The sequence below is a fragment of the Taudactylus pleione genome, unplaced genomic scaffold, assembly GCF_031769625.1.
Source record: "Taudactylus pleione unplaced genomic scaffold, aTauple2 ptg000375l, whole genome shotgun sequence".
NCBI lineage: Eukaryota > Metazoa > Chordata > Amphibia > Anura > Myobatrachidae > Taudactylus > Taudactylus pleione.
Window position 1 is genome coordinate 1,417,180 of NW_028284776.1, and position 20,856 is coordinate 1,438,035.

The window sequence follows — 20,856 nt, forward strand, 5'->3', positions numbered from 1 at the left end:
TTCTTATTCTTATTAGTGCTAGAGCTTCTTATTCTTATTCGTGCTCCAGCTTCTTATTCTTAATCGTGCTAGAGCTTCTTATTCTTATTCGTGCTCCAGCTTCTTATTCTTATTCGTGCTCCAGCTTCTTATTCTTATTCGTGCTCCAGCTACTTATTCTTATTTGTGCTAGAGCTTCTTATTCTTATTCATGCTCCAGCTTCTTATTCTTATTTGTGCTAGAGCTTCTTATTCTTATTCGTGCTCCAGCTTCTTATTCTTATTTGTGCTAGAGCTTCTTATTCTTATTCGTGCTCCAGCTACTTATTCTTATTCGTGCTCCAGCTTCTTATTCTTATTTGTGCTAGAGCTTCTTATTCTTATTCGTGCTCCAGCTTCTTATTCTTATTTGTGCTAGAGCTTCTTATTCTTATTTGTGCTAGAGCTTCTTATTCTTATTCGTGCTTCAGATTGTTAAATCTTATTCGTGCTCCAGCTTCTTATTCTTATTCGTGCTCCAGCTTCTTATTCTTATTCGTGCTAGAGCTTCTTATTCTTATTCGTGCTCCAGCTTCTTATTCTTATTCGTGCTAGAGCTTCTTATTCTTATTCGTGCTAGAGCTTCTTATTCTTATTCGTGCTCCAGCTTCTTATTCTTATTCGTGCTCGAGCTTCTTATTCTTATTCGTGCTCCAGCTTCTTATTCTTATTCGTGCTAGAGCTTCTTATTCTTATTCGTGCTCCAGCTTCTTATTCTTATTCGTGCTCCAGCTTCTTATTCTTATTCGTGCTCCAGCTTCTTATTCTTATTCGTGCTAGAGCTTCTTATTCTTATTCGTGCTTCTGATTCTTAATCTTATTCGTGCTAGAGCTTCTTATTCTTATTCGTGCTCGAGCTTCTTATTCTTATTCGTGCTCCAGCTTCTTATTCTTATTCGTGCTCCAGCTTCTTATTCTTATTTGTGCTCCAGCTTCTTATTCTTATTCGTGCTAGAGCTTCTTATTCTTATTCGTGCTCCAGCTTCTTATTCTTATTCGTGCTCCAGCTTCTTATTCTTATTTGTGCTCCAGCTTCTTATTCTTATTCGTGCTAGAGCTTCTTATTCTTATTCGTGCTCCTGATTCTTAATCTTATTCATGCTAGAGCTTCTTATTCTTATTCGTGCTCCAGCTTCTTATTCTTATTCGTGCTCCAGCTTCTTATTCTTATTCGTGCTCCAGCTTCTTATTCTTATTCGTGCTAGAGCTTCTTATTCGTGCTCCAGCTTCTTATTCTTATTCGTGCTCCAGCTTCTTATTCTTATTCGTGCTAGAGCTTCTTATTCTTATTTGTGCTAGAGATTCTTATTCTTATTCGTGCTAGAGCTTCTTATTCTTATTCGTGCTCCTGATTCTTAATCTTATTCGTGCTAGAGCTTCTTATTCTTATTCGTGCTCCAGCTTCTTATTCTTATTCGTGCTCCAGCTTTTTATTCTTATTCGTGCTAGAGCTTCTTATTCTTATTCGTGCTCCAGCTTCTTATTCTTATTCGTGCTAGAGCTTCTTATTCTTATTCGTGCTAGAGCTTCTTATTCTTATTCGTGCTCCAGCTTCTTATTCTTATTCGTGCTCCAGCTTCTTATTCTTATTCGTGCTAGAGCTTCTTATTCTTATTCGTGCTCCTGATTCTTAATCTTATTCGTGCTAGAGCTTCTTATTCTTATTCGTGCTAGAGCTTCTTATTCTTATTCGTGCTCCAGTTTCTTATTCTTATTCGTGCGAGAGCTTCTTATTCACTTCTTATTCGTGCTCCAGCTTCTTATTCTTATTCGTGCTCCAGCTTCTTATTCTTATTCGTGCTCCAGCTTCTTATTCTTATTCGTGCTCCAGCTTCTTATTCTTATTCGTGCTAGAGCTTCTTATTCTTATTCGTGCTAGAGCTTCTTAATCTTATGCGTGCTCCAGCTTCTTATTCTTATTCATGCTCCAGCTTCTTATTCTTATTCGTGCTAGAGCTTCTTATTCTTATTCGTGCTCCTGATTCTTAATCTTATTCGTGCTAGAGCTTCTTATTCTTATTCGTGCTAGAGCTTCTTATTCTTATTCGTGCTCCAGGTTCTTATTCTTATTCGTGCGAGAGCTTCTTATTCACTTCTTATTCGTGCTCCAGCTTCTTATTCTTATTCGTGCGAGAGCTTCTTATTCGTGCTCCATCTTCTTATTTGTGCTCCAGCTTTTTATTCTTATTTGTGCTCCAGCTTCATATTCAGAAAATGTTATATTAAAACTATTAAATCAAGTTAGATTACTAAGTTAACATTGTATAAACAATAAATTGTCTCTTACACAAATTTGAATTGTATTTCACCTGGCACAACAAGGTTTTGGGCATAAATAGGATGGTAAAGCAGGCAGACACATGATTTTATCATTTTGCATAAGTAGCTGTAGTTGTGCAAGGGTTAAATCGCCTTGGTCAACAAATTTCACACCTGGGGGTAAATTTACTAAGATGTGAGTTCTATTTAAGAAGTGATGTTGCCCATAGAAACCAATCAGATTCTACTTCTCATTTATCTAGCACCTTCTAGAAGATGATACCTGGAATCTGATTGGTTGATATGGGCAACTTTATCTCTTAATAGAACTCCCATCTTAGTAAATGTATGCCCTGGAACCCACAGAGGGTGGTCACTTACATATGATCCACTTGCAATTTACTTGGATCAACAAGGTTTTGGGCATAAAAAGGGTGGTAAAGCGGGCACAGGCACCACATTTTTTCATTTTGAATAAGTAGCTGCAGTTGTGCAAGGGTTAAATAACCTTGGTAAACAAATTTCACACTTGGAACCCAGAGAGGGTGGTCACTTACATATGACCCACTTGCCATTTGCCCGTTGCCCAAATTATTTATACTCAAATCCTTGTTGGTCAAGGCAAATCGGTCATATGTAAGTGACCACCCTCTGTGGGTTCCAAGTGTGAAATTTGTTGACCAAGTCTATATAACCCTTGCACAACTGCAGCTACTTATTCAAAATGAAAAAATGTGGTCCCTGTACCTGCTTTACCGCCCTATTTATGCCCAAATCTTTGTAAGTCAAGGCAAATGTCAAGTTGGTCATATTTAAGGGACCACCCTCTGTGGGTTCCAAGTGTGAAATTTGTTGACCAAGGCTATTTAACCCTTGCACAGCTACAGCCACTTATTCAAAATTATAAATTATGTACCTGTGCCCGCTTTACCACCCTATTTATGCCCAAAACCATGTTGGTCAAGGAAAATTGCAAGTGGCTCATATGTATGTGACCACCCTCTGTGGGTTCCAAGTGTGAAATGTGTTGACCAAGGCTATTTAACCCTTGCACAACTACAGCTACTTATTCAAAATCACAAAATCTTGTACCTGTGCTCATTTACCGCCCTACTAATGCCCAAATCCTTGTTGGTCAAGGCAAATGGCATTTGGTTCATATGTAAGTGACCATCCTTTGCAAGTTCCAAGTGTGAAATTTGTTGACCAAGGTTATTTAACCCTTGCCCAACTACTTATTCAAAATATCAAAATCTGATGCCTGTGCCATTTTCCTGCTTTACCGCCTGTGCCATTTACCTGCCTTATGCCCAAAACCTTGTTGGTCAAGGAAAATTGCAAGTGACTCATATGTAAATGACCACCCTCTGTGAGGTCCAAGTGTGAAATGTGTTGACCAAGGCTATTTAACCCTTGCACAACTACAGCTTATTCAAAATGACAAAATCTTGTACCTGTGCCCATTTACTACCCTACTAATACCCAAATCCTTGTTGGTCAAGGAATATGGCAAGTGGGTCATATGTAAGTGAACCCCCTCTGTCGGTTCCAAGTGTGAAATGTGTTGACCACGGCTATTTAACCCTTGCACAATTACAGCTACTTATTCAGAATGACAAATTCTAGTGCCTGTGTCCGCTTTACCACCCTATTTATGCCCAAAACCTTGTTGGTCAAGGCAAATTGCAAGTGGCTCATATGTAAGTGACCACCCTCTGTGGGTTCCAAGCGTGAAATTTGTTAACCAAGACTATTTAACAACTGCACAACATGCACAACTACAGCCACGTATTTAAAATGACAAAATATTTCATGCCAGAATCTACTGCACATGCGCAGGTCTGCGGGAAAATGGCACTCGCGTCTTATTCCCGGGGACATCTTTTCTGCGCATGCGCAGGTTACCGGAAAAATGGTCACCGCCGCTTTCTCAGTGATTTTTTGCTGCCCCGCAGCGCTGGTTTGGTGTTTTCGGAGCAGCACACCGGAATCAGCAGAAAGGTGAGTATTATTACTATGGGTGCAGGGTGTGCGGTGTGTGCCCCCCTTGGACCCAGGGGCACGTGTGCACCGGACACCTTGCACCCATTATAATGATGCCAAGTGTGAAATGTGTTGACCAAGGCTATTTAACCCTTGCACAACTACTTATTCAAAATTAAAAAATCTAGTGCCTGTGCCCACTTTACTACCTTATTTTATGCACAAAACCTTGTTGTGCCAGGTAAAATACAATTTAAATTTGTGTAGACACAATTATTTTTTTTTTCATTGTGTTAAGATAACATTTACTGAATAAGAAGCTGGAGCACGAATAAGATGCTAACATCAGCCTCGTCAAGGTGCTGGTACGTTTATCATCAATATAATGAATGGAACTGACGGACTCCTGAGCGACCGACTTCCTTCCTCAAAAGGATTCAATCAGTGATTCCATCCTACACGTCACGAGAGACGAGGAACACGTGTGCAGTTGGCGCTCTAGTGCTAGGGCTGGAAGATATGAGAGCCGGAAGTGGGAAGAAGAAGGTGTCCGCACTGTCACATCCATCGCTGCTGTGCTCTGTTTACCGGAGCGGGTGAGTGGGCTGAGGACTGGTGACAGCCAGCAGTAATGCTGACGCTGCTCTCTCTGTCACTGGTCTATAGTACCATCTATGCATGTACATAACAGTGACCTCCTCTCCTCTGTAGGGATGGAGGGGCGCCCTGCGTACGAGGAGTACCCGTACCCTGTTGTTTTCCTGCCTCCCTACGAGAACCCTCCGGCCTGGATTCCCCTTCAGGAGGTATTTCCTCATTGCTTGCAGCGGTTCCCAGGGTTACATAGAAGGGTGTCATCAGCTGTGAATCATAATATTTATGGAGACACAATATGTTTATAAAAATCGATCCAAAATCCTGATATGTAAGCAGAGCTATACTTACCTGGTCCCCGGCATCTCTTGCTCCGCTGCTCATGCATTTAATTTCTTTTATTTCTTTTTTTCTAAATGAATTTACACTATATTTTCCTAATGCCGAAACAGCAAGTGCATCAAAATAATATACATTTTATAGAAGATCAATATTATTTCTCCAATCTTCTATCTAATGCATTAAATGTAGACGATGGCAAACCTGCATCGATTTCGACAGACCGCTGTGGGAATCATCGATTTGCCATTCCTACTGTGTACACTTATAGAGAGTGTACTCCTGGAGCTATTCAATTAATTAGCCTTTTTCCCATGTGGTAGCCCACTTCAGCGTAAAATGCAGAATCAAATAGGTTTCCCTGCACATTAATTACCAGAGGTGCATTTGTACACAGACTTTTCCTCGTAGCTCCTAAGGCTGCAAGGAAAAGTGCAGCCTCTGGTAAGTAATGCGCGGGGTATCAGCCGCTGATTGAATTGCTTAGCGCTGCCAATTAGCCGGTGGGTAAGCCATGCAGCTAATTGGATATGCCCCTGTAAGTGCGGGGTTGAGGTATTTCTAGGATCATACCCTTACTCACTCTGGAGGCAATTAAGACCCTCATCCACTTACTGCTTATCTCTAGATTGAACTACTGTAACCTCCCCCTATCTGGCCTCCCACTTCTATTTACGCCAATCTGTCCTCAATGCTGTGGCCCGGCTCATCTTCCTCTCCAAACATACTACATCTGCCTCCCCTCTCCTGCAATTCCTACACTGGCTCTCCTTCCTAACCCAATTCAAGCTCCACTCACTCTCTTACAAAACCCTCACCCAATCCTCTCCTAATTACATATCTGACTTTCTCTCTCTTCACACTTCCGCCTTCCCACTTCGCTCCAGCTCTCCTGCCATTTGATTACTTCCTTCCACACCAAGATTTTGCCCGTGCTGCTCCCTAGCTCTGGAACTCTCCCTCCCTCCCTATCAGACTCTCCTCCTCTCTACAAACCTTCAAACTGTCTCTCAGGACCCACTATTTCATGAAAGCTTTCCAGCTTGCATCCTAACCCATTGCTCCTTGCTCACTGTTGATCCCATCTGTGTCACCCCTGTTTTTCTGCCACTCCCCTTTTAAAATCTAAGCCAGTGATTTTCAACCTTTTATAACTCGCGGCACACTAAACAAAATGTTAAAACTGCCAAGGCGCACCATTTTTTTTCAAATATATATAACAACAAATATCAACATATATTTAATAAATGTTGATATTTGTTATTATTTCTGTTAAAATTAGTGGAAATTTAAACACAATCACAATGGCCCTCACAGGAAAAACACAGTAATAGTGGCCTCCCACAGGAAAAAAGCAATAACAGTGGCCCCAACAGAAGAAATCACTATGGCCTCCCCAAAAATTGGCCCCTACCGTTCAATAGCAGAGATCGCTGTCCCTCAACTGCAGGAGCTGCTACAGTGCTGTAGTGGTAAGAGCCCGCTGTCGCTCACTGCAGAGCAGTGAGCATTGGGCGGGAGGGACAGCGACGCGGCGCGCGTGACCTATGATGTCACGCCGCTTCTCCGTAGGTCATGGCCTGGGCCTCATCTGAGCAATCTATAAGAACCCAGCACTATCCAGGCCTAACTGGCGGGGGATGCGCACTGGCTGACTCATCTCCGGCGGCACACTAGAGAACAGTGGTTGAAAACCGCTGATCTAAGGTCTCACGAGCAGGGCCCTTTTCCCTTACTTCATCTACTACATATAGCCTACCATGGCACCTAACCCTTGGTATCTGCCGACCTGCTGCTTACTTGAGTATTATGTCTGCTGATGCAGCAATGTTTATAAACCATGTCCTTGTCCTGCAATATTTTGAACTGTAAGTCACTTGTTTCTTGTCTCGCTCATTCTGTTTGTGCTTTGTAAGGCACTACGGACCCCTTGTGGCACCATATATGTAAATAAAGAATAATAATATTTTTGCTGAAAAATGTAAATTTTTCCCAAAACTGTTATGCTTTTTTTTCCATAGTCCACTAGTCTACATTACCATATGATCAGGGGACAGTTGTTACCAGGGTTGGACCCAGGATGGACCTGGGTAATGGCGCTGTGCAAATGGCGCGACCCGGGTTATCCGACCTGGGTCATGCCTAAAATGAGCTGATTGGTGGTTGTGGAGCAGTCACTTCCCACTCTTTATGACCTCACAAATTTAGCAGGGCAGACCCGGGTTCAGTATGAACGGGGCTGACCTGGGAATAACCCAGATCGAAGGTGCAGTGTAAACGTGGCCTGACCTGGGTTGGAACCATGTCCCTTTGGCTGAATTTAAGGCAGGTTAGGTCTGCTTTTATGAAATGATCAACTATGATGCTCTTTAACAGTGGTTCTCAAACTCTGTCCTCAGGACCCCACACAGTTCACGTTTTGCAGGTTACCCAGTAGGTGCACAGGTGTATTCATTACTCACTGCCACATTTTAGAAGATCCACAGGTGGAACCAATTATTTCACTTGTGATTCTGTGAGGAGAATTGGAAAACGTGCACTGTTTGGGGTCCTGAGGACCGAGTTTGAGAACCTGTGCTCTATAACATTGAGGCATATGCTGGCTCACATTTTGAGTTATATTCTATACTATTTATTGTATGTGATTGATCTGCACTGCTGAACCGTTAGTCTTAAGCTGGCCACACACTAGAACAACTTACATCCAACCAGCCAACTTGTTGATTGGTTGGAATGAAAATGTGGTAACGTATGGGAGTAACTGATGATCAGCAATTTGCTCCTAAATGCCAGATTAAAATGTTCGTTCAGACAAGTTTGTTAAATGTTTGATCTAAACAATTTGTTCAAACAACAGTTTTGGTCCATTTTCCAGCGTTTGGGAGCAAATTGCTAATTGTATTCCTTACCAGATTTTCATTCCAGCCAATCAACTAGTTGGCTGGTTGGACAGATAATCTTTAGATGTGTGGCCAGCTTTATGCATAATTCTGCTGGATTCTTCTATCACTATTAAAGAAGATTCTTCTTTACCGTGTGATTCTGTATAGTGTTTTGTTATGTATATAAACTGGTAGTAATGTTACAAGGCTCTTTAAATATAAGGATATTTATTAAGCAATGGATTTACAAAACCCTTGATTTTTTACAGACTGTTCCTGCCAGATTTAAAAAGGCAATAATGCTGAATGCAAAACAAGCCTGATTTTTGCATTCACTATTATTGCCCTTTTAAATATGGCAGGAACAAACTAAAAATCAAGGGTTTTATAAATCCACTGCTTAGTAAATATGCCTCATAGGTTGTCTGTCATTAGATATAATGGTCTTGAGTATGTATTTCATTCTATGCTGTTAAGGATCTCAGTGCTGCAATTGTTTTGCACATATTTTCATTTTGTGAACTAATTTTTGTGTTTTATTTTTGCCACAGCGAATTTATAATTCGGATTACAACAACGAGTTAACACATTTTCTACCTCGGTCCATACTTCTGAAGAAGCCGCCAGGAGCCCAGGTTTGGTTTGATGAGATAAAGCGGCCTGTTGTTTACATGACTTCAGCAATACATCACAAAGAAATTAGTACTCAGAGCAGTGATGTGACAGTGTATTGGGGATCTCCCCTTTCTACTTCACGGTCCATAGGGGGTCCACAGGGTTGACCTTGGGGTATAGCTGGATCTGGATCCACGGGCACCCCGCAGTTAAAGCTTTAGCTGCTCCCAGGATGCACTTGGGTCCTTCCCTCTCTATACCCCGCCCCTGAGCCACAGGCACCTCAGTTTGAGTTGGTGCCCGGCCGCAGTCAGGTCACCCTACGCAGGAGCAGCCCCAAAAAGCTTTTTTTTATTTACAAAAAAAAAAAGCCTGTCAGGGTTTTTATTTTTTTAACGGCTCTTTAGTGGCAGCGAAGGGCTGTCTATACAGACGCCCACGCTGCCGCTCTTATTCCCCGCTGGCGCCGCAACGCCAGTATCGCACTGGTGATCGCGGCGGGAGGCCAGAGTCCGTACTCGCCGGACTCTGGGGACCTACCTGGACTGCTGCCGGGGACAAGGTAAGCCGCGAGTCACCGATTAGCGGCGCCTCGCGGGTCTTGCCAGAAATGCAGTCCTTTGCCCCCGGTTCTAGGGGACAGACCGGGGGCTGCTAGCGGTGGCGGCGGGCTCCCCCTCTGCGGAGGAATACCCCGTGAGACCACTAGACCACAAGGGATTTCAATGGCAAGCGGGAAGCCGGCAGCCCTGGGGTTAATTGCTAGACAGGGGAGGAAGCCTTTCCTGTTTAGCGGCTCCTCCCCTCAGCTCAGCGCGCTTTTCAGCATGTAGTCTGGCGTCGCTGAGCTGCAGTTACTCGGCCACTCCTCCTCTGAGGTCTCTGGGGGCCATTTTCTTGTGGCAGCGCAGATACACTCAGGGAGCACTCGGACCGGTCCCCCTGTGTACCTCTCCCCCGATCAAGGACAGTGTACACAGCGCTATAGCCCTCCCAGACACTGAATCTGGGAGGTTGATTGTAGTGGAAAGGTGCAGTGAGTATATCTTCTCTGCATGGTATGTGACTTTTGCTAGTGCTGCCTGTCTGTGCTTATTTCTACTTACTGTCAGCTTATACCTATCCCTTTACTTCACCTACAAGCGCTGCAGGTGTGTGGGGGAGGGGCGTATCTACAGACCTCAGCTATATAAATCACGTATTTGTGAGGTCCGTCACATACAGTTGTTTGCTATACAGTACCATATTGTGGGCTGTTGTTCAGCACACTGGTGAGTGCGCTTGATTCGGCTCTGTTGCCAGATATTTCTACTTCAGGGTCCATAGGGTATCCACAGGATACCTTGGGGTATAGGTGTGACGTCAGTCGCAGGGCACCAAAGAGTTAAGCTTTCAGCCTCCCAGGATGCACTAGGTCCCCCTCCTATACCCCGCCCCCGGGCCAAGGCACCTCAGTTTTAGTTTGGTGCCCGGCCGGAGTCGGGTGCACCTGTTGGAGTGGGGGCTAGAAGAGCCCCTGAAGCTTTTTCTTCATGCAGCTGTGGCTGCACATCTGGATGAACAGCATGGACAGTCAGTCCTGACGTCCATGCTGTCTTCCCTACACCCCGCCGGTACCAGAACGCCGGTACTGATCCGGGGATGCTGGTGGGCGTCTGGGGTCACAGCTAGCGGTGACCCCAGATGCTCCGGACCATGGCCGGATTCAAGGGGGACAGAGGTAAGCAGCGGGGTCCCGCGGTGGGTCCCCGCTGATCACATGGTCCTAAGTCCCCAGGCAGGGGGCTCCCTGGGGACTGGCTGCAGCGTGGAGCCAGGCGACCAACCTGCGCTTCCACTACCCCCTGGGACAGCGGACCGCAGCAGAGCGGTAGCGCTGCGGCGTCCCAGGGGTTAAATGCATGCCAGGGGAGCGCGCCTTCCCTGTCTCACAGCCGGCGCCTCCCCCGCTGCACACAGCCCTCTCTGCATGCTGCCGACTGGTCCTGTGGCAGCGCTCCTCCCCCAGGCCAGCCTCCTCTCTGCTCCTCGGCGGCCATCTTCTCCAGAACGCATGGTGAACGCTGCTGGAAGCGCTGGACGGAAGCATCGTGGTCTGGGTCCCCCCGCATACCTCTCCTCCGCTGTGGCTCAGGTCTGTGTATGCAGCGCTGTGTCCTACCAGGCCCTGTGTCTGTGTAGTTGAGTAATCAGCGCTGTTAGTGCAGGAATTGTTATTTCTCTGCATTGTATGTGACTGTGCTAGCGCTGCCTGTAACTTTTCTTCTCTAAACTGTCAGCTTTATTACTGTCCCTGTTCTTCTGCTAAAGCCCTTGCGGTGCGGTGCTGCAGGGTGGTCTCTCGCCTATTTAATACTTAATTGGTGAGAGAGGTCACATACGTGGTGCCATCATGTCTGAAAGTGATTTTCCCCTCCGGCTACAGTGTACCACGTGCAAAGTACCGTTAGCGGAGGGGGAGGGTAGCGCGGAGGGCCTTTGCCGGCAGTGTTTGTCCATGGCGCGGCCTATTACGGTTACAGCACCGGTACAGGAGCCGCCCTGGCCTTGTTTCGCTCAGGCGTTAACAGCTTTAGTGGGCCAGTTAGCTCCGCAGCCCGCGTTTACTCCGATGGGTTTGTCCCAGCAGTCTGTGGTGTCGTCACCCATGCAGGGGTTCCCACGACAATTGGTGGTACCCCACAGTCTCCCTATTTCCCCGCTCCCGGGTTCTCAGGAGCCAGCGTGGGTTAACTCCCTGACGAGTTCTGTACAGCACTTGTCGGATGTGTTGCAAGGGGAGTCTGTGATGCGGCCTCATAAAAGGCCGGTGGCGTCTCTGTCCGCTCCTTATGAGGATGACGAAGGGACGTCTGATGATGGGGAGATTCTGGATCCTTACGATCAGGAACCTCTCCATATTAAGGACGCTGATGCTAAGTCCAAAGTATATATTCCTGGACTTATTCGGGCGGTCCGCACAGCCTTGGTGATTGAGGACGAAGTTCCCCCAGCGGCTAAATCTAAGTATGCCTTTTTCAAAGATGTGAAGGGCGATGCCACAGTCTTTCCTCTTTCGGGCCACGTCATTTAGAGGAGGCGTGGAAACAACCTGGCAAAAGATACCAGCCGCAGAGACGCCTGGCGGTGGCTTATCCGTTCGCGGATAATTATTTTGCTAAGTGGGAATCCCCTCCACAGGTGGATTCTCACGTGACCCGTCTTGTCCGTAGTGCCACATTGCCGATGCCATCCATGTCCTCCCTTAAGGATGCTACGGACCGCAAGGTAGAAATCTGCCTGAAGTCCGCTTATTCCCTTGCAGGGGGGGCAGCACGGCCGGCTATGGCCATTTGCTGGGTTGCCAGAGCGATGGAGCGCTGGGCGGATTAATTAGAGGCTTCTTTTGAATCCGACTGTCCGGCCGAACAGGCGGAGTTGATTGGCAATCCTCGTGATTCGGCCACCTACATCAACGAGGCGGCTCTAGACATTAGTACTCTGGTGTCTAGAATTTCTTCAGCAGCGGTGGCTGCTCGTCGCACCTTGTGGCTGCGATCCTGGAAGGCGGACGCAGATTCCAAGAAAGGTCTGGAAGCGTTGCCGTTTACCGGAGAAGTTCTCTTCGGTCCGGATCTGGATAAGATTGTGGCCACGCTGGCGGCAGCCAAATCTGCTTGTCTCCCGTCGGCCGCTGCTCCTTCTGGTTCGGGACCATCGTCCTTTCGGTCATCTAGGGCCCAGGGCAGGCCCAAACCACAGTCGTTTCCTCGACAGGCTGGCCCTAAGAAATCGGTCAAGCCCCGGAAGCAGGCATGGAGTACCAGACGTCCGGCCCCCAAGCCAGATGACAAGCCTGCGGCCTGACGGTCCGGGCCTCCCTTTGGGGGATCCCAGGGTGGGAGGCCGCCTGCTACAGTTCGCCCAGTGTTGGTCGACCACTACGACAGACACTTGGGTTCTGGAGGTGGTTTCCCACGGATACGCCCTCTCCTTCCGGCACAGACCCCCGGCTCGCTTCTTCACCACGGGTCTCCCATCAGACCGGAAAAAGGCTACGGAGCTGCGGAAGGTATTGCACACTATGCTCCAGGCTGGAGTTATAGTGGCTGTTCCATTCTCCCAGAGGGGCCAGGGTTTCTATTCAAATCTATTTTTGGTACAGAAACCCAATGGGTCATATCGTCCGATTCTCAACCTCAAAGCACTCAACAAGTCTTTGCGGGTCCCGAAGTTTCGGATGGAGACCCTACGGTCCATCATTCTGGCGCTGGAACCTGGGGACTACTTGGTGTCATTGGACATACAGGACGCTTACCTGCATGTCCCTATTCTTTTGCGCCATCAACAGTTCCTCAGGTTTGCAATCCGCAGCGACCACTTCCAGTTTCGGGCGTTACCTTTTGGCCTGGCAACAGCACCACGTGTTTTCACCAAGGTGATGGCGGTCATGGCGGCTTCTCTGCGGCTGCAGGGAGTCCGCATGTTGCCGTATTTGGACGACCTGTTATTGGTGGCAGGATCTCCAGAGCTCCTGTTACGCCACTTGGACCTGACCATTGCACTGCTGCAACGGCACGGCTGGCTAATCAACTGGCAGAAGTCCACTCTAATCCCGTCTCGGAGGATTCTGCATCTTGGAGCCTTATTGGACTCGGGACAGCAAAGGATCTTCGTGACGGAGGACAAGATCTCTGCTTTACAGTCAAGGGTGCGCAGTTGCCTGCACAGCCGCCGGGTGTCCTTACACTCGGCGATGAGGTTACTGGGCTCCATGGTGTCGGTGTTCGACATGGTGGAATACGCCCAGTTTCACTCCAGACCTCTGCAGCACCTGATCCTGTCCAAGTGGAACGGGCTGACTCAGTCTCTGAAGTCCCAGACGATTGTACTCACCCAGGAGGTTCGCCTGTCCCTTGCGTGCTGGTTACAGACGACCCACCTCAACAAGGGACGTCCGTTCTGGGTTCCAAATTGGGTCCTGTTGACAACGGACGCCAGTCTTCGGGGCTGGGGAGCAGTTTCGGGTCCACACTTGTTCCAGGGCAGGTGGACGCCGACAGAAGCGGAGCTTCCAATAAATATCTTGGAACTCCGTGCGGTCTTCAATGCTCTCCAGCAGGCACAGCGGTTTCTCCAGGGTCGCCCGGTGCAGGTCCAGTCGGACAACGCTACCACCGTGGCCTACATAAACAGGCAAGGAGGAACTCGCAGTCGGGCGGCTCTCGTAGAGGTCTCTCGGATCCTGGTTTGGGCGGAGCGCAATCTTCCGGCCATATCAGCAGTCTTCATCCCGGGAGTGCTAAATTGGGAGGCGGACTTTCTAAGTCGCCAGGACGTTCATCCGGGGGAATGGTCCCTGCACCCGGACGTTTTTCAACTACTGGTGGACAGGTGGGGTCTTCCAGAAATCGACCTCATGGCGTCCCGGGACAACAACAAGTTGCCGGTGTACGGGTCTCGCACAAGAGACGAAGGGGCGTCTCTGGTGGATGCTCTGTCCATCCGGTGGACGTTCCGGTTCGCATACCTGTTCCCTCCGGTCTCCCTTCTTCCACGGGTAATCCGGAAATTCAAACAGGAAGGAGGGACGCTCCTGTTGATAGCTCCCGCGTGGCCCAGACGGCACTGGTTCTCAGACCTTCAGGGTCTGTCCGTGGACAGTCCTCTGCGGTTGCCGCTACGACCGGACCTTCTGTCTCATGGTCCTTGCCTTCACCCGGACCTGACTCGGCTGTCTTTGACGGCGTGGCTGTTGAGACGGCCATGCTGAGGTCCCGGGGGTTTTCCAGCTCTGTGGTGCGTACCATGTTACGAGCTCGGAAACAGTCTTCCGCGAGGATATACCATCGCGTGTGGCATACGTTCTTCCAGTGGTGTCGACCGAGAGGTTATGCACCGCGGGAGTTTCGTCTGTCTCGGATTCTCGCCTTCCTGCAAGCGGGACTAGATCATGGGCTTCGCCTTGCTTCTTTGAAGGTACAGGTTTCGGCCCTATCTGTCTGGTTTCACCGTAGGATTGCTACAATCCCGGATGTGCGCACCTTTATGCAGGGTGTTCTCCGCATTCAGCCGCCCTTTGTTCCACCTGTGGCGCCTTGGGATTTGGCTGTGGTCCTGAGGGCTCTCCAAGGGCCGCCGTTTGAACCACTGGGCTCAGTGGATCTTAAATGGCTAACAGCTAAGACTGTTTTCCTTCTGGCCATTGCTTCGGCCAGACGTGTTTCTGAGTTAGGGGCTCTTTCTTGTAGACCCCCTTTCTTGGTTTTTTATGGGAACAGGGCAGTGCTCCGCACTCGGCCCGAGTTTCTTCCCAAAGTTGTTTCCCAGTTTCATGTTAACGAGGAAATAGTTGTTCCGGCCTTTAACTCACCGGGTCTTTCCGTGGGTGAGGCCTCTTTGGATGTTGTGCGGCCTTAAGGACTTATGTTGACCGCACTTCTTCGTTTAGGAAGTCGGACGCTTTGTTTGTCCTCTATGGCTTCCGTAAAAAGGGTTGGCCTGCTTCAAAGCAAACTTTGGCAGCCTGGATCCGTATGGCTATTTCTGAAGCTTATCTTCATGAAGGCCTACCGGTCCCTCCTTCTCTGAAGGCTCATTCCACTAGGTCTGTGGGTCCTTCGTGGGCAGCTCGACGTGGTGCCTCGGCAGTTCAGATCTGCAAGGCTGCTACGTGGTCTTCTGTCCATACCTTCGTGAGGTATTACAGGTTTGACACCTTCGCCTCTCAGGATGCTTCCTTCGGGCAGCGGATTCTCCTTTCTGCACAGGAGCGTCCCCACCCTTAAAGGATACTGCTTTGGGACATCCCCAAGGTATCCTGTGGATACCCTATGGACCCTGAAGTAGAAAATATGAGATATGGTAAGAACTTACCCTTGTTATCTCTATTTCTACGAAGTCCATAGGGTTCCACAGGACTCCCGCCCTGTCGCACCTGTGCTGCAGATGGGCTTTGCTCTGGTCACCGGTTTTCCGTCTCCCTCTGGTGAGAATGTGATTCTTGTATGTGTCCAGATCTTTGTTCTCTCTCTTCCTTCTCCTCCTCCGGCCTATGGCTTGGTAACTAACTGAGGTGCCTTGGCCCGGGGGCGGGGTATAGGAGGGGGACCTAGTGCATCCTGGGAGGCTGAAAGCTTAACTCTTTGGTGCCCTGCGACTGACGTCACACCTATACCCCAAGGTATCCTGTGGAACCCTATGGACTTCGTAGAAATAGAGATAACAAGGGTAAGTTCTTACCATATCTCATATTATTTATTTATATAATATATTTTGTCATGTCGGACGAGGAGATTGAGCACTCCGTGGCTCCGGTGTTGGTCTCCTGCGGACGCCGTTCTGCAGGAGTGGATAGGGAGGATTTGTCACAGGATGGCCTGTGTAGACGGTGACAGGTGGTTCCTGGCCCATCAAAACCTCCTATAACGCAGGAACCACCATGGGCGATGTTTTCTCAGGTGCTGGTGTCTATTGCGGATCGTCTGTCGGTCCCGACTGCGGTTCCTACTAGGGCGTTGCCCCAGCCGGCCGTCCCCCATTCACCGGGTGTCCCGCAATTATTGGGCAGCCCCCCCGGGTCTCAGTCTGTTGGTCCTTATGCGGGGTTGCCTATGTATATACAGGCTTCCCCTGTGACGCAGCAGTCTGTGGTGCCCTTCCAGGCCCCTATGGCGGCTCCTCCACCCTGGGTGGATGTGCTCTCCAACTCCATACAAAATTTGGCGGCCGCGTCTTCGGCTTTTCAGTCAATGTTGCAGACTGACATGCCTTCTAGGTCGTCAAAACGCACACTAATGGCGCAGGCGGCACATGTATCGGACTCAGAGGGGTCCTCAGATGATGGGGAGGTTCCTGCTGACACTGACTCGGACACATCGGTCCAGGAAGTGGATACCAAGTCAACCATTAATGTGCGAGCACTGGTTAGGGCTGTGCGAGCCATTCTCCTAATAGAGGATGAGGCACCAGCTCTTAAGTCGAAGTATCCTAGTTTCAAAAAAACTAAGGTGGCTTCTGCGGTGTTTCCCCTGTCTGATCAGTTGATGGATCATATGGAGGTAGCTTGGCAGGCGCCCAGTAAGAGATTCCTACCTCAGAAGCGATTGGCTTCTAATTACCCCTTTCCTGAGGCACATTGTAAAAAATGGGAAACTCTACCGGTGGTGGATTCTCATGTCACCCGTTTAATATGGAGCGCTACTTTGCCATTACCGCCTATATCCTCGCTGAAGGATCCCACGGACAGGAAAGTTGAGACTTGCTTAAAGTCCATTTACTCCCTCTCAGGGGCAGTGGCCCGACCGTCCATGGCCATCTCCTGGGTGGCCAAGGCCATTGAGGGATGGGCCAACGCATTGGAGGATACCTTTCCGGACGACGCTCCGGATGTCCAGAGGGCGTTGTTGGGACAGATGAGGGACGCTGCTTCCTACATTGGAGAAGCCTCTTTGTATGCTAGTCTGCTGACTTCTCGAGTATCGGCTGCAGCAGTGTCTGCCCGCCGATCCTTATGGCTGAGGTCCTGGAGAGCGGACTCCGATTCAAAGAAGGGCCTGGGGGCCTTACCTTTCAATGGAGAATACCTATTTGGTCCGGACTTGGACAAAATAGTGGATACCCTGGCTAAATCCAAGTCAGCTTTCCTCCCTTCAGCGGCAACGCCTGCCAAGGTCCGGAACTCGGCTTTTCGTTCCTTATGGGTTCAGGGTAAGGCAAAGGTCCCGAGACAGTCGGCGGCTAAGACCGCCTCTAAACCCAAGAAGCAAGCCTGGAGTGCTCGGCGCCCTTCTTCCAAGCAGGAAGATAAACCTGCGGCCTGATGGGACGGGCCTCCGTCTGGGGGACCTCAGAGTGGGAGGCCGACTTCTCCAATCCGCCCAGTGTTGGCACAATACCACCACGGATGCCTGGGTTCGAGAAGTAGTCTCTCAGGGGTACGCCCTGTCTTTTCGGGTCAGGCTGCCCCGCCAGTTTTTTTGCACGAGTCCTTCTCTGGACAAGACCAAAGCTTCCCAGATTCAGGTGGCTATACAATCCTTGCTACAAGCAGGGGTCATTGTTCCCGTTCTGCAGTCTCAACGCGGGACGGGGTACTATTCTACTCTGTTTCTGGTACAGGAGCCCAATGGTTCTCATCGCCCTATCCTGAATTTGAAGTCTCTGAACAAATACCTCAGGGTTCCCAAGTTCAGGATGGAAACGTTACGTTCCATCATTCTGGCGATGGAACCAGGGGATTACATGGTCTCCCTGGATATCCAGGACGCCTATCTTCATGTGCCCATAGCATCGGCACACCAGAGATATCTGAGGTTTGCTATCCTGCAACATCACTACCAGTATCAGATGTTGCCTTTTGGCCTTTCCACGGCTCCGAGGGTGTTCACCAAGGTGATGGCAATTATGGCCGCACACCTCCGGGGCCAGGGCATACGGCTGCTGCCGTATCTGGACGATCTTCTTCTGCTGGCGGGCTCCCCAGAGGTAGTTCGACATCTCCACCTGACCATTGCTTGTCTTCAGGCACACGGGTGGTTGATAAATTGGATGAAGTCTTCTCTGATCCCATCACAACGGATGGTTCATTTGGGAGCCCTTCTGGATTCTCGTCAGCAAAGGATTTTCCTGCCGCCGGAAAAGGGGTCTTCCCTACAACTGCGGATACACAGTTGCCTGAGCAGTGCCAGGGTGTCGGTACACTCTGCCATGAGAGTCCTAGGGTCCATGGTGTCGGCATTCGACATGGTGGAATTTGCCCAGTTCCATTCCAGGCCCTGCAGGGGCAGATTCTATCGGAGTGGAACGGGTTGCCTCACCGGATCCGATCCCAGACACTGGTTTTGTCCTCGGAAGTGCGCCAGTCTCTAGCTTGGTGGCTTCAGCCAGCTCATCTCATCGAGGGTCGCCCCTTTTGGATCCCGGACTGGGTTCTGCTCACAACAGATGCCAGACTCCGGGGTTGGGGGGCAGTGACCGGCTCGTTGTCTCTTCAGGGCCGTTGCTCTGCGGAGGAAGCAGTTCTTCCCATAAATGTGCTGGAGCTGCGGGCCGTGTACAGGGCTCTGCTGTCGTCAGGCACCGCTCTTCACGGAAGGACAGTGTAGGTGCAATCCGACAATGCCACCACGGTGGCGTACATCAGTCACCAGGAAGGAACTCGCTGCCGAACTGCAATGTCGGAAGTGTCTCAGATCCTGGCTTGGGCGGAGCGCCACCTTCCAGCGATTTCGGCAGTCTTCATCCTGGGAGTCCTCAATTGGAAGGCAGACTTCCTCAGCCGTCACGACGTGCATCCTGGGGAATGGTCGCTTCACCCAGAGGTGTTTCAACTTCTCGTGGACAGATGGGGACTGCCGGAGTTGGACCTGATGGCCTCTCGTCACAATTACAAGTTACCGGTGTACGGCTCAAGGACAAGGGACGCAGGCGCAAGCCTGGTGGACGCGCTGTCAGTGAAATGGACATTTCACCTAGCGTATCTGTTCCCTCCGATCTCCCTGCTCCCTCGGGTACTAAGAAAAATCAAACAGGACGGAGGCACGTTTCTGCTGGTGGCTCCAGCGTGGTCCAGACGTCCTTGGTACTCCGATCTCAGGAGCTTGTCCGTCGATGCTCCGTTCCTTCTACCTCAGCGTCGGGACCTGCTGTCTCGGGGGCCTAGCCTTTACCCAGATCTGGGTCGCCTGTCTTTGACGGCGTGGCTCTTGAGACAGCCGTCTTAAGGTCCCGGGGCTTTTCAAGCTCTGTCATCGGTACCATGCTGAGGGCGCGTAAACCAGCCTCTGCACGGATTTACCACAGAGTGTGGCACATTTATTTTCAGTGGTGTGAGTCCAGAAACTTTGATCCTCAGGTGTTCAGGGTTTCTAGGATTTTGGCATTTCTGCAGTCAGGTCTTGACCTGGGCTTACGTCTTGCTTCCCTGAAGGTTCATGTATCGGCTCTGTCTGTGTGGTTCCAACGTAGAATCGCTATACTGCCTGACCTTCATACCTTTTTCCAGGGTGTTCTTAGAATTCAGCCTCCCTTTGTGGCTCCATGGGACTTTGCGGTGGTTCTTCGGGTCCTGCAGGGACCTCCTTTTGAACGTCTTGAGTCGGTTGACCTCAAGTGGTTAACACTTGGCAATTGCTTCGGCCAGGAGAGTATCCGAGTTGGTGGCACTTTCCTGTAGTCCCCCCCTTCTTAATTTTTCACCAGGACAGAGCAGTGCTTCGCACTCGTCCTGAGTTTTTGCCTAAAGTTGTCTCTAAGTTCCACATCAATCAGGAACTGGTGGTGCCAGCTTTTCAGTCCCCTGATCTTACAGCTGGCGAGGCTTCGTTGGACGTTGTCCGTGCTCTAAGAATTTATGTTGATCGGACTGCTTCTGTTAGAAGGTCCGATTCGTTGTTTGTCCTCTTTGGTTTTCATAAGAGGGGTTGGCCTGCCAACAAACAAACCTTAGCCCGTTGGCTTTGTTCTGTTATTAGGGAGGCTTATGTACAGGAAGGTTTACCTGTTCCAGCCTCTGTTAAGGCTCATTCCACTCGGTCTGTGGGTCCTTCTTGGGCTGCTAGACGTGGTGCCTCCGCTGTTCAGCTGTGCAAGGCAGCCACTTGGTCTTCCATTCAGACGTTTTTGAGGTTTTATACGTTTGACACGTTTGCCTCTCAGGATGCATCCTTTGGGCGCAGGATTTTCCTTTCTGCACAGGAGCGTCCCCGCCCTTAGTTGATCTGCTTTGGGACATCCCCAAGGTCAACCCTGTGAACCCCCTATGGACCCTGAAGTAGAAAACAAGAGATATGGTAAGAACTTACCTTTGTTATCTCTGTTTCTACGAAGTCCACAGGGCGCCCGCCCTGACGCACCTGGCTTCAAAAGGGCTGTGTTGCTGGTCACCGGTTTTCCGTCTCCCTTTTCTGTGAGAGTGGTTTTCTTGTGTGTTCCAGTCTTCCTTCTCTCTGTTTAGTCTCCTCCTCCGGCCTGGGCTGCTTACCAACTGAGGTGCCTGTGGCTCGGGGGCGGGGTATAGAGGAGGATGGACCCAAGTGCATCCTGGGAGCAGCTAAAGCTTTAACTGCGTGGTGCCCGTGGATCCAGATCCAGCTATACCCCAAGGTCAACCCTGTGGACCCTATGGACTTTGTAGAAACAGAGATAACAAAGGTAAGTTCTTACCATATCTCTTGTTTTCTCTGGC

The 20,856-nt window shown here is 49.5% G+C and overlaps 1 protein-coding gene across 1 annotated transcript in view; it reads left to right on the plus strand.

The window, feature by feature from the left end:
* The first annotated feature begins 4,707 nt into the window (after positions 1–4,707).
* Positions 4,708–20,856, plus strand: part of PDZD11 (PDZ domain containing 11) — a 46,603-nt gene continuing 30,454 nt past the window's right edge. Inside the window, exons 1-3 of the mRNA XM_088444998.1 lie at positions 4,708–4,856; positions 4,972–5,066; positions 8,627–8,710. Coding sequence (XP_088301124.1) covers positions 4,974–5,066; positions 8,627–8,710 — 177 coding nt within the window. The 5' untranslated portion in view covers positions 4,708–4,856; positions 4,972–4,973. The remainder of the gene's footprint in view (positions 4,857–4,971; positions 5,067–8,626; positions 8,711–20,856) is intronic.